Source organism: Pecten maximus, unplaced genomic scaffold, assembly GCF_902652985.1.
Source record: "Pecten maximus unplaced genomic scaffold, xPecMax1.1, whole genome shotgun sequence".
NCBI classification, from domain to species: Eukaryota; Metazoa; Mollusca; class Bivalvia; order Pectinida; family Pectinidae; genus Pecten; species Pecten maximus.
Window position 1 is genome coordinate 1 of NW_022979773.1, and position 17,716 is coordinate 17,716.

At 36.2% G+C, this 17,716-nt stretch overlaps 1 protein-coding gene across 1 annotated transcript; it reads left to right on the forward strand.

Moving 5' to 3' along the window:
* Nucleotides 1-1,750: 1,750 nt before the first annotated feature.
* Nucleotides 1,751-10,452, forward strand: LOC117319190 (the record flags this gene model as incomplete). The annotated part of the gene is given in 2 exon segments (XM_033874027.1): nt 1,751-1,761; nt 8,516-10,452. Coding segments are annotated over 2 exon segments (1,142 nt in total), but the record flags the coding sequence as incomplete, so codon positions are not given.
* Between the last annotated feature and the right edge of the window lie 7,264 nt (nt 10,453-17,716).

Sequence of the window (17,716 nt, forward strand, 5' to 3'; positions counted from 1 at the left end):
AGACTTTTATAGTATTTTAGGGCTAAAGCCAGAATACCCAGAACAACCTCTTATTCTTACCGGTATTGTGTGTTGTCTATATATTTTTAACCTGTCATGTAGGTGTCCATTTTTTTAAATTGAAGATGGGCATAGCCCTAAATAGATGGCAAGTGCAATAAAAAATCAAAATATCAAACAACTATCAGCTATTACCCCATCCAAATTTTAACTTCGAAAAATTTCAACTGATACTGCTTCTTCATGGTATACGTATAATGTCCCGGCCCTGTCTTTAACAAGTTATTGAGCACCGTTATATGCAATCTTTTTTATTGTAAACGAAGTTCAACAACTACCGAAATGATGCAGTTGAAGAAAAGGAAAGGACGATCTCATCACTGCATGGCATTAAAACAGTTTATCTTATTAGTCCGTGATATCGCAAACGACGTCCTGTGCTTGCACCTGTAAAATAAAGTATGCCGAGATGATCCCAAAAAGTGCACCTGGTGACAGTCGATTATATAATCGCATGACCTTTCAACCCCGTATGTAAATGAAGAATCTGGACAGGCTGCGGGAGCCGTTTGAAAAATGGCGTTCTGAGCGAGGAATTCGGCGATGATTTCACGGATTATTGTGTTTTGGATGTAACAATTCGTATTGAGTGGCACGGTAGGTTAAAGATGAATGTTTTCTGATGACGGACGCATATAGTGTGCACCGTGTCAGTGTGAATAAGTGTGTTTTTTAGTCGATTGAAGTGAGATGGGGTGCCGTTTCGCTCGTGGCGTTGTTGCCAACCTTCAGCTTAACAGATTACACATACCACTGTCATATAAAAAAAATTGAAAGTCCTATTTTCTATGCAAGCGCCTGTGATTTTAATGTGAATCCTGAACTCGAACTGATTAGGTCGCTACAACGTGTCAACCAGGAAGCGATCGAGTTGCTCGGTAGGTATCTAAACCATGTCAGATGATACTTCTTGTTTACAAGAACTACTTCAGGATACAAACATTTTCTCCATTTTCATATCCCTGTGAGCTATATAACGCCCATGTAAGAGGAAAACTGCTTGACAAGTATTGAATAAATAATAGATTCAATGATACAGAAATCGTTTTAGTTTTAAGAGCAATTCATAAAAGTAAGTATGTTTCGCGTTAATCAGAGAAAAGACCAGCCTTTAGTAACAGCTTGTCTGGGTAATGTTGATAACGACATGTAAGAAATCATATAAGCAAAGCTAGACGTCACAATTTTGAATACATTAGGAACAGAAGGTAAACATGCGCTTGTTTTTGAGTAAGAACATGCTCTTTTTATATTAAGTATAATTTTCTGAAGCTCAAAAATACAACTTCCTATAACAGTTCATTCGTAATTGCCCAAAAATAGTAAAAAAGAGATTTGTGGAAAAAAATTGGGCCATGAAGCAAAAAAATTAAATTCATTTTTTCATGTTAATAACTCGAAATTTCGACTTACTAACTCGAAATTTCGAGATAATAACTCGAAATTTTGACTTACTAACTCGAAATTTCGAGATAATAACTCGAAATTTCGACTTACTAACTGGAAATTTCAAGATAATAACCCGGAATCTATGTCATGTACAGAAGTTTCTGCCTGAATGCGGAAACGTCAGATCAAGCCGTTTCCTGCTGTTAGCTAGGCTACAGTACACGTGTGCGCATGAAAGACGGTAGGAGGATGGAGGCGTTTTTCATCGAGAGAGGACGGATGGATGTGTACGAAAAAATGCAGTATGAGAAGGTACGTTTTATTGTTATTTTGATGCGATATCGTTGTAATGTACACGAATTCTGCAAAGTGGATAACTATGACGCCAAGATATAGGCCCGATTGGAGAGTTCATCACCTGGCCCCAGCTACCTGTCAAACCGAGTTATTATCTCGAAATTTCGAGTTACTAATTAATTATCTAATTAATTATTAATTACACTAAATTAATAGTACCCACAAGTTGTACATATACCCCATTTTGACTGCAGCTGTACTAGTGGTACAGAAATCTAGGTCAGTCATGATCACAGGTACCACAGCTAGCCAACTCACCTGTGTCCTGTACAGTTGACTAGACATGTAAAGCATAGTCATCTTCATTGTCTTTTCAGCTAGGCATTTTAAATGTCTAATATTTCTTAAAATGTCTATTATTTCTTACAAACCATATTTGTGTGTATCTGTCTATCAACAACTCACAGTAACCTACACAGATGAACATATTTATTTGGTGAATTTAATAAGTTTCAACTTCAATCAATGTGAATTAGCAACTGTTTTCTTATCAACTGCCAAGGGGCACCAGAGGGGTTGAAATGGTATGAGGCACACACAATAACTAGAAGCATATATACACTGTAAATCAAATTATTGCACCATTTATATTACAAGTTCTAAGATTACTGTTTCAAAGATTAGACCCAGGGGAACGTAACGTCATGTTAATAGATCTATTTATGAAAAGCAAACTGGACAAACAACCACAAAACACATTCAAATATTTCAGGTGAGTAGTATTTACTTTGTAGCCGAGGAAACTTACCCGTGTACACCTGTATGTGTGGATTATACACGCATGACTGACGACTCGACAGACACGTGAGTGACAGCAAAAACGTAAACAATGGCGATAATTTCGGAGGATATGGCAGTTTGGTTTTTGAAATTAGTTGGCGGATGGCGATATGCGGGGGATGACGATATTAACGGGGTTTTATATAGCAGGGAAATCCGTTCCTAACAAAATTGTGGCAGTATGCGGGGTGGCATTTGAAACGGGGGGGGGGGGGGGGGGGGGGGGTATACCGGGGGACTACTGTATTTATGACCAATATTATAAGCTTTAACATGGACTTTGAAAGATTCCATAACATAGATCTTCATAATTATCCAGATTGTTATTGTAATATATTATGAACTAATTATGACCAAAGAAAGTCTCATAAAGGACCCTCACTCAAACACCCCTTTGATTCCCTAATACCAGTTATCTAGTAGTCTAGCATGAATTGCTGTAATGCAGAGATTACATTTTAAATTGAGTACAGATATTAAACAACTTGCTACTGGCATATAATTAATATCTGAGGCACAGAACTTAAAGTATTTGTTGACATGTATTAATTGTATTGTATCACATAAAGTAATTGACATCCCGTATATATTTATGCAGTATCATATCTCAAAAAATTATTTACATGTACATCAAATGAAATTTTGTATCCCAGTTGGTTTACTTTTGCATCACAATACACATGCATCTTTTCAGTTAATAAAACTCTGAAGTTGTTGATTTGTTTACAACACTAGCATGAACAATAAGCAATATACCAAGTCCCCTACCCATGCTGTGGTAAAAACAACTTGTATGCATGTATATATTATAATACTACCAAGTACCCCACCAAAACCTATCCACCCTACACACACACACCCATATATGTACACACTCCCACAGGAAAACAATGACAAAATAATTATTGTCAGTTTCATACCAAACAGGTAAGTTACCTGTGTGAAAGTTATCTGTGTTATTTAAGACTTTATATACCCATTCATTTATTTTCAATATTACATATTGTATATGTTATTGTTAAATATACAGTGAGCTGTGACATGCCAAAAGTCTTTCATTTTTTTTTTCTTTTGCTATATATATTCTTTGTATTTCCACATTTTCTCAATGAATTTCAATGAATATCAGTGACATACACAATAACAATTGTGTGACCATTTAATTTCCTTCAATATCACATATACAAGTATATGTGTGACCGTTACAATTTACATTTCGTTCAAAACTACATATATAGTGGATTCTCCTTAATATCACCCCTGTTGATATCACATTCCTTTTTATATCTTGTTTTTTTCCAAACACCATTTTCTCCTCTACATAATCTATGTAATTTTATTTGGTTAATATCATGTAGTTTTAGGTTAATTCCTCTTAATATCATGTTTTCTAACCTATCACATGAAGTATCTATAAAATGATGTCATTTCCACTAATTTCAGATATAACTTGCACGAAATATTGCATAGAAAATACAAAATGACAAAACAAATTTTTTTAATGAAATAATGTTATCTATGGATTGAAACATCCAATATGTACATTGAATAGCTTAATTTTAGTTATGGAGATTGGTAATGCACTAGATTTAGTGAAAAAACATGTTTCTCTTAATGTCACACTACTGTAAATATCATGTTTTTGTCTGACAAATAGGACATGATATTAAGAGGAATGCACTGTATGTATATGTATATATAGTTGAAAAATACAAATTCAACATGATAACTGTTGTGTTTTGTTAACGTTTTCAGGCCTAACGGCCATCTCCAGGCGATTAATTTATTCAACGTCTAGGTTACCACATTATGACGTGTATATACAGGTACATGTGTGACCATCTTTCAACTTTTATGAAGTTTTAAGCAGAATCAGTTTAGGTCAGGATGATTTATAGCCAATTCATCTTAATAACCAAAAGTGCTGATATTATGGATGTAAGATGATGGGATGAAGAGCTACCAAAGGAGGTGGTACATGGCGGCCCACGGCCGAATCTTATTTTATGTATGATATTATGATAGACTTTTACCAAATACATGTCATTTTAGACACTAAAACGAAATGCTGTATACGCAGCGACACCTAACATGATTTCTGTAAAAAATGTGTACCCTCCCTTTTAAATTCAATATATTTCTCGTACAAAAGTACTTGATCAATTTCATATTGCATTGATAGTCTCATGTGATGTTATATTTAAAAAAAACATGTGTGTTTAGTATGAATTTGTATAATAGAAAGTGTAATTACAGGTTTTTTAACAAAATTATCAGTTAAAAATTTACCTTCTTGAAATTTTTTTTTATTTGTAAAGTAGATAAAATGTAATAATCGTTGGAGTACTATCAAATTTTGCTTTTAAAAAACATGTTTGTATATTAATCTTAATACACAACCAAAAAAAATCATCAAAAATTACTGGATAACAAAAGATTTTTGCATACAAAGAAAGGTCATGAAGTAAATTGTATTAAAAAACAAAGGGTTAAAAAGGATCACCCTGTCTGACACAAGCAGTAAGGTCTGATTGCATTGTTATTTTTGTTGGATTTTTAGCATTTGCCTCTATTTTTCAGTACTTTCGGTACTTTGATATGTTGTCCAAAATTGAGGGTGTATGCATTTAACATAATAAAATCTTGGCATATCCAGTAATTCACCAAATCAATTTGTTTCATTAAATGTTTATGAATATCCATAGATTATTTCTAACCGGAAATTTTGATAGTACTCAATCAATAACTTTGTGGTATTAGACTTTAAATGAAAAGTTAAAAACAATGATTTTCACAAAAAAGACATCAAATTAGGCTGAAATTTAATTTTAGTGTCACGGAGCGTGATGATTCATATACAAAATTAAACCTTAAACAAATGGGGTGAATTTGTTTCACAAATAGGAAATAAAAATGTGTTCTATAATAATTAGTGGTCAAAACATTAGCTTCTTATACAGTATGATGGGGAAATAATGAAATCACCAAAAAAAGAATATATACGTTGAGGATTGGAAATTAATTCCTCCCACATAATCGGGAATATTATGCTTATGACAAAAATATGTTTCCGAGAAAAAAATCGCTGTGGGCCGATTTAGCCCTCCTATGCACCACCTCCTTTGTTAAATGAATGACCTTTCAGACTTATTTCAATGTCTCAGCGGTCAAATGTCTTCAAATCTTCAATCAACTTACTTCTTCTCAATAACTGAAAGGTCCACAGTACTGATATTTGGTCTGTAGCATGCTTGGATGAAGGAAACTAAGGTCGTTCAAATAAATAACCTTGACATACTTTTAAGGTCTCAGGGGTCAAAATGTCTGAAAATCTTCAAGCAACTTAATTCTTCTCAATGACCAAAAGGCTTCGGTACTGATAAAAAGGGCCTTAAAGTTTGTTCAAATGAATGACCTTGGCCAATTTTTAAGGTCACGGGGGACAAATGTCTGAAAATATTTTAAAATTTAAAATTATGGTACTGATATTTGGCCAGTAGCATGCTGTGTTAAAGGAAACCAAGTTTGTTCAAATGAATGACCTTGTTTCATTTTCAAGGTCATAGATCAAATGTTTGGTTTCAGTTTGGTTCATTTTGTTTGATGTCCTATTAGCAGACAGGGTCATTTAAGGACATGCCAGGTTTTGGAGGTGGAGAAAAGCCGGAGCACGGAGAAAAAATCATCGACCTATGGTCAGTACCTGGCGACTGTCCCACGTGGGATTCGAACTTGCAATCCAGAGGTGTAGGGCTAGTGGCAGAATGTCAGACACCTTATCCACTCGGCCACCGTGGCCCCGGGGGTGGGGGGTTCAAATGTGTTAATAATAATATCTTCAGCAATAACTAAAAAAATTATATAAATCAGATGACCTTTAAGGCATTAAGACCCCAAAGGTCATCGTATCAAAAGTCAAGGTCAAATGTGTTAATAATAATATCTTCAGCAATAACTAAAAAAATTATATAAATCAGATGACCTTTAAGGCATTAAGACCCCAAAGGTCATCGTATCAAAAGTCAAGGTCAAATCTTTTGATTGCTAAGTATAAAAATTTTGTAATAATGACATCCAAAGCTAAGTTGGGCAGAGTCAAACAAGGTATCAGTTGACCATATCTCGAGGCACTTTGATCAAGGGTCAAAATCAAATTAAGCCAATAGGGATAGAAACAAAGTGGAACCACCTAAAAGTGTTGGATTTTTTCATGGAAAGAAAAAATTCTTGCAGAACTTTATGAATAACAAAATAATTATTATAATAATGATAAAGGAGAAATAAATGTAAGAGAATCAGTACAATAGGGGTAGGAAAAACCAAAAGAATATTTTAATTTGCTGCGGTGGCAAAGTGGTTAAAGTGTCCCGACAGTCTACCACTAGCCCTCCACCTCTTGGTTGCGAGTTCAAAACCCACATGGGGTACCGCCAGTTGCCAAGTACCTTGTACTGACCATAGGTCAATGTTTTTTTTCCGTGTACTCCAGCTTTCCTCCACCTCCCAAACCTCGTACTTCCTTAAATTACCCTGGCTATTAATAGGACATCAAACAACAACAACAACAAACCAAACAAACAAAACAATAATTTGAAGAATATTGTACATTTGAAGTAGGTGTGTGGCATGATTTAAGTCAATGACAAGAAAACTTGAAGGTGCACACTTAATTTTAATTTTTTGCTTTAAGTATAGAAATGGTTCTGTGTCAATACAACATGGATCATGACTCTCTGTACCAGTACCAACAAACTATTACTTAATTAGTTCATAAAACATATATAAATACATACTACAAGGAAGTTGAGTTGCGGCCATAGGTATTTCTGGCTAGGTGATTTGCTGCCATATATCGAGAGTTCGAGGCCCTGACAGGGCACATGTAAAATTGTCCTTATTCATCATTTGTGTTTCTATGTTAATCATAAGTATATTCAACACAATCTATCATATTCACTTAAAGGGGCATCCCACGAAAGCAAACTAATTTTCTTTTTTTCCCCTTAATACTTCATACACATGTCAAGTGGGTATTCTGATGGACTGTGACAATCAGATTTTGCAGATATGTATTCATATAAAACGAATGACTTCGTGATAGTTAACGGAATTTCTACCTATCTGACCAGACGTTTTTGCTCCACCATTGTCACGTTGCATAAGTGCTATTTTTCGGGGCTTTCTGAACAATGCGAGTGGTCAAACTGACAATTTTGAACAGACTTCGAGTATTGAGAGAGCAGGAAAATAAAATTGGTAGTGTAAACAGCATGTACACATTCAAGAACTGAAATTTTGACTTTCGCGGGATGCCCCTTTAATGTTGTTAATCCGAAGGTTAAAATGTAAATTTACTGTTAAAATTGCACCAAGATTATCATTAGGTCATCTGACCCAAAGGGTCAGGATCACCTATTGTCATCATGCTTCGTCCGTCGACCGTCATCGTCTGTCGCCGTCCGTAAACTTTTCCTTTAACAATCTTCTTCTCAATTTATATAACTGAAAGGCCCTGGGTGCTGATATTTGGCCAGTAGGTACCTGGGATGGATTGCTACAAAGTTTCCTCATATGAATGACCTTTACCTACTTTCAAGGTCACAGGGGTCATATATGTGGATTTATATGTAGATGTCAGATGACCGTTTAGGCCTGTGGGCCTCTTGCATATAAATACATACATGTAGTTCAGAATACAAGTCATACATATAAATTAAGATTTACAAGGTCTTTTTGTTTGAATGTCAATGTGCAAGAACGTAGACACAACTTTAACTTGTTTCTGGAGATGTAAAGGCTTCCTTTGTTCTATGACACAGGGCTATTCACGTATGCTGGGGCTGTTATTTATAATATTATGTCGATATGTTGAAGCATCATCTATTTTATGACACATAATTAATCCATTCTTTTTTCTTTTTCTTTTTAGATTGATGAGGAAAGCATCAAGGACATGACAGAAGAAGACTTGAAGGAATTCTTACCAAAATATGGGGACAGGATTGCCTTGCGGTCTTTAATTGCTAAGCGAAGAAAACATAAAGGAAACGCAAAGATGAGTCTCCTTGAAAAATTAAAACACAAATTAAAAAGAAACCAGACAGAAGAAGAGGCCGGACCATCATTGAGTACGTTGAGCGAAGGATCTACTTCATCTTATTCAAAAAATGCATTGAAAAACCAACGGATTATTGAATTTGGCCTTATGGTTTTCGACGTCTCTTCACATTTATATAAATCAATAAGAGCTAAAAAGGGAGGAGGAGTAAGAAAGACAAAGGTTTCAAAACATAACTGCAAGGCTGATCTGTTGCAAGCTGCAAAAGAAATTTTTCTGAATGGCCAGTTTGGTTATGGGAATCCGGATGAATTTGAGTGTGATATTATGGACTACAAGCAAGTATCCCTGGAGGAAAACATCACGGTTGGTGAAATTATTGACAGCACAAAATTGCAAAAGTTACGGTTTTATTTAGCGCTTAAGAGAAAAACAGACATAGCATCAGACAGTGATGACTCCCTTCCGGACATCAGCAGATATCCGAAAAGAACCAGAGATGGATATGTGGTAGAGAAAGACCAAGTTGTCAAGCAGGACTACTCTCCAATACGCCAGCTTCCAGTTTCACAATTGGATGTGAATGAGCAAACCTTTTGCACGAGCACTCCTGATAACACTCATCGTTCTAATTTGTCACAAACATCAAGTGACCAATTAAACCTTGTGGATGTATTTCCGCTTTTCTACCAAGATCCAGAGATCTCGTTCGGTCCAACAGACAGACTAAATAGTGCAGATGAAACTCTTAATCTTCAGCATGACATAGATTTATTACTTGAGGAAGATAGCGCTGAACATGTCAGCACTCTACAAAATCAAGAAAATGTGACACCTCCCTTAAGACCAGAAGCAGCCATAGAAGAGCGCACCATTCACATCCGAAGAGGAAATTGTATGACTGACCTCATGGGCGCATTCTCAGAAGATAAAGCTTTACAACAAGTCATCACAATTGGTCGTACACTGGAAACAGGGGGTAAAAGAATTAGGATCAGGTAATGGGGTGGTAATGGATTGCCTCTGTGAATTTTGGAGTGATTTTTATGAAAGATGTACAACTGGCCTAGACGAAAAGGTACCTTTCCTTAGACACGACTTCACAGAGCAGGAATGGAAAGCATGTGCACGTATTTACTTATTCGGATGGGCCCACTTCAAGTACATTCCTGTTCAGTTGTCAACACAGTTCATCAAAGCAGCTTTAGGTCGTCCTTGCCAAAACCTAGTTGACTCTTTTATGAAATTTGCAAACCGGGAAGACAGCCAGGTGATTCGCTCTGCTTTGGAAGATTTTGCCAGTGTTGACCTTGACGACCTGCTAGATGTACTGGGTAACCACAGTGTTAAGAAGAGAGTTAGTGCGGATACTCTACAAACAATCATACGTGAAGTTGCCCACAAAGAGCTTATACAAGAGCCAATGTTTATTATTGACAACTGGAAAGAGGTGTTACAGTTCTCTGCTTTTGGACTGATCAGTGACGCAGACTTGTCATCACTTTATGAGGAGTCAATACCAACTGGAAGGAAGGTTTTGAAAAGACTAACAGTTAATGCGAAAGACAAGAACGAGGAAGATGTAGGGCAACCACCTCAAAAGATATCTACAAAGTTAATACATCACTTTATAATTGTACAAGGGTGCTGATATTTGGCAATAGAGCCCCTCCTGGGTTAAACTATCCCATGTCGGAGTCAAAATAGAAGTTTTTTTGGGAAAAAAATCAGAATTTTGCAAAGGGCCTGTTTCCAAAATGGCCCCTTCTCTGATTCAAATTTCCTGTTGGTGGTGCATTGCCCATGCCGTTGTGGTCACAAATTTATAAAGTATAAAGATTTAGGTAACTTGGTTTGTTTTTTATGGCTCCCCAAAGTTGTACCTTTCAGAAGCTGTCTAAGTGTTGATGAAATGTGCATGTTATGTAAAATATTAATGAAAATCTAATCAAATGATGGTTACCGTAAAGAATACATTCATAGCATGATTGTGACAAAACATCATGTTTCCATCGCGCCATTTGGCTGTTTTATGGAAGAAACAATCTCAAAAATGCCATTTTCGATGATAACATTTTAGACACAAAAACTGTGTTTTTTAGAGAATACACCCTTTTTGGGAGTTGGATGCAAACCAATTGTTATCCTATTAAACAGTACGTAATATGCTCGGTCAACGACAACATTGCCATCTGGTTGTAGCCAAGTAACTAGCTTGTCCATGACTTTTTTTGTAATTGTAGCATCATTTTCGCTGCCATTGAATGGTCCTACTGTGTCCAGAATGTAGCCATCTGGTAAGGCGATGCTCATGAATTTGAGATAGTTTCTCTTCTTCTGGCCACAGTAGGACATTCTCTGGAGCTTGTGGTTAGAGCTTTTCTGGATATAAATATAGGTGCCATCTAATATGGCAGTGGCTTTATCTCCAAAAAATGCTTCTGAAAAGACGGTATTGTGCCCGAGCAACTGTTCTCTTGTCAAGTGATCCGGACCTAGAAATTGTGGGACTATCGATGTGTCTAATGCCTGTACTATGGAATGGAAAGTTTTGGACACACTTGACTTGGAAATTCCAAAAAGAAAAGAACACTGACTCCAGGAAATGCCGGTTTTCAGTTTTACCCAGAACAGTAATAGAGCATCGTGTGTAGTCTTGGTATATATACCAGATGAAAGATATGGGGAACAGTGCGAGTGGATTTCGCAGAACTGATCTTTGGAGAAGAAAAGCTTATTGCAAACGCAGACTGATTCTGTGAAAGGACGTGCGACACCTCTAGGAGGTCATTAATGATTTCGGACGATTTTGATGGTAACTGAGATTCCAAGGAACCTCTACCATCAAGGACAACCTCTGTAGACGGATCTAAGTCGTTACCAATAAGGTGAATGGAGCAGGTGGGACACCACAGTTTGTGTGAATAGATCAGGTGATGTCTTGCACGTTTTGGTAAGACTGATGATTTTGTTCCATTTATTGCAAAGGTAACAAGACAGAGACAGCATTTTTGTGTGAAAATGATCCATTCAAAAGATCATGAAGGGTCAGCAACGGCAGGATATGGGACGGGGAGTCGTCTTCTTCCTCTATTTCCTGGTTCTGCTCGGGTTCAGGTTCAGGCTGATTTTTGTTCCGAAGATATTTCATGTAGCACTTCTGGCAAATAAGTGCTTGGTCCTTTGCTGACATCAATCCTTGTTGCACCAGCGTATCTAGGAGCCATTTATATTGTGGACTATTTACATTGCGTGCACTTCTGTTCTTATTGCCACTACGTTTCTTGAAGTATAGTTGACAGCCTTCTCCAACACATTTACCCTCCATCTTGAAACAATAACGATTGCTTTATGAAACGTCGATAAAGAAACAAAATAGCAAGCCACCGATGATTGCTGTAAACAGCTAATACTTAGTAGTTTGGTACAATTATGCGAAAATGTGTGATAAATAACGAACAACTAATTATACAAAATAACAAGACAATATAATAAATCACTTTCAATACCTCCAAGAAGCGCAGAATTGATTGATTACTTAGAACAAAATAAAGTATTTCATATGGATAATTTATCTATTCGATGTGGCGTGGTCGGCAGGCACAAATAAAGTGAGACAAGTCAGGGTCCCAGCCCTGACAGAGCCACAACGCTTTGGAGATGGGACAATAAAACAAGGAAAGTGAGACAAGAATAGCTAGCGTCGAGTCAATGATTCCGTAAACGCATAGACAAAGACAAGAAGATACGGATAAATGTACAAGGCCACACGATCAGAAAATTCAAAAGAGGACAACTTGAGATAGAACAGTATTCGTGTATCAGGGTGTCCTCAGTGTAAATCTTTATATCGATACTCTTTATTTAGTCGTTAAATATCATAAAACTGTCATGAAAATATCCGCTCTGATATTCAATATAAAATTTTGTATATAATAAGCTATATAATAGGGTTTCAGACAAGGTTGTTACCCATTTCCCCTTTTTTTCAATTTACAACCACATTCAGGCGGCGATATGAGAACGTTCCACCACATGGAATTAGCTGATTTTTGGTACACATATGAAACAAGTAAAGCTCCATCCGATTTTGTGATGGAAATTTGCATCCAAAACTATATAACGGGAGAAAATTGCAATTTTATGGCATTTTTCTTCATAATTGTGTCTCTGCAAGTGCATTTTCATCGACTATGCCACTATTGTGAATACATGCATATTAACATGAACATGTATGTATTAATTGTCGTCCACATTAGCATATCGCTCAGAGACAGAATGTGATTCCATAAGTAGCTTATATAAATTAGTAGCGCTAAAATAAACAAACTATATATATGTACGTACATGTAACATATATAAAGCTGTGTCAGCTTATTCTTTCTTGAGTATTATTTGAACAAAATATTTGTATGAAATACGAGTTGTAATGTTGGTATTGAGTAAATCATGTAGGATGATTTACAAATCTTTGTACGTTCGATAAATCTTACCTGTATTAAATCCATAAAGCAGAACTGAATTAAATTCTTGTCTAAGAAATGGCCAATGAAGTAGTTATCGTCCTGAACCTGTTTGAACAAATCCTTCCAAACTTGTTACTTCTTTGCGAAATACACCCCAAAAACTTTCTATCTTTTGGTTTGCAGTTCCAGCATCTGCTCTTAATCGCTCTGGACATCCATCTTTATTTTGAAGTGATCTGATGTAATAACCAGCAATGACCTTTGGGTCGTTGTTTGTATTCCACGCTTCCATCCAAATCACTTACCGGGAAAATCCATCAATGCATCCGTGAATACATATACCATAAGGTTTCAGTTTGTCATAACCATCGATATGCCATAATGCGTTTGGTCCTGAACAACGATACTGTCGCCTAACTAAACGTCGTTTTGTTCTTTGTTTTAACCCATCCGGGTCTATTAAACCTTGTAATAAACGTACTGTCCTTTGAGAAACATCAATTCCATTCTGAACACACTTTAAATGCATCCAGCGATATCCATGAAGACGGCCAGAACCTTCACACTCTCGCGTTATGAACAACACAGCTTCAACAAGACAGTGGTCGCTTTTCCTTCTGTACATATTACCCTTTTTAGTTATTCTTTTAAGGGTCCGGGAGCTGATCATTATCCTATGTTGTGTTGCTAAGCATATCAAAATCTCCTTGTTGCTTAATCCTAAATTAAAGTATGTTCGAACCAGTGTTTCTTTGTCTTGCTCCATCATGCTTTAACTAAAAAATCTAAGCTAAACCTGTTGAGTTATCTTGGAATTCCGAATTATTATCTCGAAATTTCGAGTTACTAAGTCGAAATTTCGAGTTATGATCTCGAAATTTCGAGTTATTATCTCGAAATTTCGTGTTAGTAAGTCGAAATTTCGAGTTATTATCTCGATATTTCGTGTTAGTAAGTCTCGAAATTTCGAGTTATTAAGTCGAAATTTCGACTTATTAACATGAAAAAATGAATTTAATTTTTTTACTTCATGGCCATAATGCTCTTCCGTAGTTTTGCATTGAAATATTGTAAAGTGAACAGAACTAAAAATGTTTATGTTTAGTTTTATAAGTACACAGGAACTGACATCTACACTAATAACTCACGAGTTTCCACTTTCAAAATTGCCGTCATGTTCCCCGATATCCACAAATAGTAAATGTTCTTACAACTGATGAATCAATCTTCTGACAAGAACGCTACTTACTAGACTTATGTTGGTTTACACATTAAACGACCTTATCTTGAATCCAGTATGTCTTCTTCGTCCTGGAATCTGATTTGCCATGTCAGTGTTGGTCTATATCGTAGTTCTAGTCGTCGATGTCGATCATATATGCCTTATACCTGGAAGATGACTGTTGGAAGCGAAATCCATATTGCATGAGGTTTGTTTTAAACCTTTTGGCTTTTGGTCGCAAAGGCTTACTGGTTTCCATATGCATGTAGTGTTCTAGATATTATAGGATACTGGCAACGTGGGAACATATTCCCTTGGTTATCTGTCCAGCAGGAAACGGACAATACTAATGTTTTGAGGGATTGATGGTGTCTTGCTGGATCCAGACGATGTATTTTACACTGTTCTAATCCCTCGAGTGGATCTGACATCGTACAATGTCCCGTGAGTGCCGATATATCTAGATTTCGTAGTCACTATCATCACTGAGGTGATCACTGACATAGCCAGCTGACAGTGATGTTTAGTATATACCGCAGGATATTGTCCGAAAGTGTTCCATGTCTGACTTTGGGAAGCCACAATTATCCGCAGTCGCATCTAGTTTGACAAATAGTGACTTGGCCCATCTAGTAAGATCTTGCTCATCTGTCCCACGATGAGCTAAGTTGTTGTGAACACTACGGCGCGTTTTCATTTTGTCAACCAGTGTCCTACCCTTTGCTCCTCGCTCTGGTGTTCTAATATATATAAGTCCTAGGTTTCCACTGAGACAGGCTGTTACTATTCTAACTAGTGCCTCGATAACATTATTGAGGCAAACAGACAGCAATTGCTTGAATGACATTGCCATCTTTTTCCAGCCATGAGAGATTATCAATGACGGATTTTGTAATTTTCGCATCATTATTGCTTACATAGAAAGGTCCTACTGTATCCAGAATGCACCTATCAGGTAGGGCTATGCTGGTGAAGTTTAAGTAGTTTCGCTTCTTCTGGCCACATTAGGAGATGATCTGGGACTTGTGATCAGAACTCTGAGGAATAAAGATAAATGTTATTGTATATTCCGCCACTTATCATCATCAACACCAACGTTTTAATCTTGAGGTTTCCGATAATTCTTTAAACGCTTCGCACAGATGCTATCACCAGTAAAATTTTTGGCATTTGCTTTTAAAATATGAAGCAAACAATTGTGCCGTGGAAGTCTTGTGATTCTAGTAGATTTCTTGGCTTTATTAATGTCTGTTGACATAAAATCTCCATTCAAATTTATTTTACCTGTCAACCCAGAGCTTTTTACAAAGCGACTAGGGTAATCACACCTGGCCGTATATGCCTAGGGCTACTGAGACGACGCTCTCGGTGAATCATATTGTAACACTGTCATGCCTGACCGCAGAAACTATACTGGTTACAGAGCAGGTTTTAGCTGGTTAGGTGCTGCATTGGGTATTTCACGAAATTAAAAGCCGTTGTAATGTAAGATTCCGTTAAAATTTATACTGTACCCGTAATGGACCCCAGGTTACCTTGCACTTTTACAATCCAAGGACAAACTATCTGTGTATTTCACCTATACATTGCCCAATATTAGCAAATCCAATGGCAAAATGCATTTCCTTTCAAGAAAATCTAGAGCCATTTCTGGGCCTAGCATCATTATGAAAATAAAACAAGTTGCTTATCCGTTTATTTGGAAGGTACTGCTATCAATATTTTACCTGAGTATTGATTACAAATACCAAAAAATCATTGACACATTTGCCTACCCTATCAGAGATGGTCTGTTAAAATCTAAAATGTATTTTTAGAATTCAAGTATAGAGTACCTTTGTAAATGTCATATGGTTACCCATAAAAAAGTATAATTTCGTACCTGTTACCTGTTTTGAGATAGATTTAAAAAAAAAAAAAAAGGGGGGGGGGGGGGGGGTTCTACTTATTCCCGCTGTAAACGAACCAACAATTTGGTTTATCAGGAAGAGTTGGTAGGCCTTTGTGAATACAAGAGTGTTCCATTTTTAAAAGAACCACAGGTAAAGCCATAGATAATCTTGCAAACGCCATGGTTTGTACAAACTATTTCAATAGTAAGTAGCATTTACTGGAAGTGTGGTCATGAATCTTAAGACAACTTAAAAACCTGCATCTAAACACCTATCTCTTATTGTGAGAACAGTACTGTATTAGGTGTTTGACGCCTTCGTCAGGCGCACTTTTATAAATAAGAAAGAAACACTTGAATATGATACTTCAAATCATGGACATAGAAGCTATTATCTTGCAAAATTTAAAAATGTGTCAAAAGAACATTGGAATTGGGATATATGCGGCATGTTGTTGCACGATTTGTTTAGTCACTATCGATCATGTCATGTATCGTATTTAGAGTCCTTATTATAATTACCGGCCATGGTCATTTAAGGACGTGGCCTACACATTACTTATTAGGAAAGGCGTATATGTTCATTACGGTTTGGAGGGAGTGTAACAGTGTGGTCTTGTATGTCCACTTTCGTTCAACAAGTCGTTGGGGTGCCACACATCAAAGTAAAAAAATCAACACTTTGCAAATAGGTAAAGTTTTAATTTCTTGGCAGGTTTAGGGAAAGTGATAAAACTCACTATACGCTAAATAATTTTGAATATTTTGAAGAAATTCAAAGTATAACTTCGTCACAATAAAACAACAACAACAACAAAAAAAGCTTACAAATTCATATTTTCAGTGGTAGTTTTAGTAATTTGGTATGTACTTTAAGGTTCAAATTTTCCTATTTCGTTAAAACAATTTATTATTACTTTATTATGACGAAATACGTTCTTAGTTTACTAATTTAGTTACGTAATTAGTTAATTAGGCAAGTGTATCATAGATTAATTTTGGTTAAATGTGTAGACAAGGGCAAAAAGTAATGTATCTGTGAGTGGTAGCTAAAGGTAAAAACAAATCGTTTGAACGACACCTATGGGAAATTAACATTGCTGGAAACCCCACCTTTAAAACCGAGATATAAGCATTAAACATCCTTCTTTGGAAAGTTATTAAATTCTGTCTGCAATCCTGTAAGATTGATAGGACTATTGCTTGCCTAAGAAATAAATCGCATATCATATGACATCCGTAATATTCTCACACTACATCATATCAATGTATACAGAGAACACATATCATATGACATCCGTAATATTCTCACACTACATCATATCAATGTATACAGAGAACACATATCATATGACATCCGTAATATTCACACACTACATCATATCAATGTATACAGAGAACACATACCATATCTTAGTTGGCACATTGTTAGGTAGATGTAAAGACAATATCTTGATTATTATAATATTACTTAAGTGATTGTTCTGTTCGAA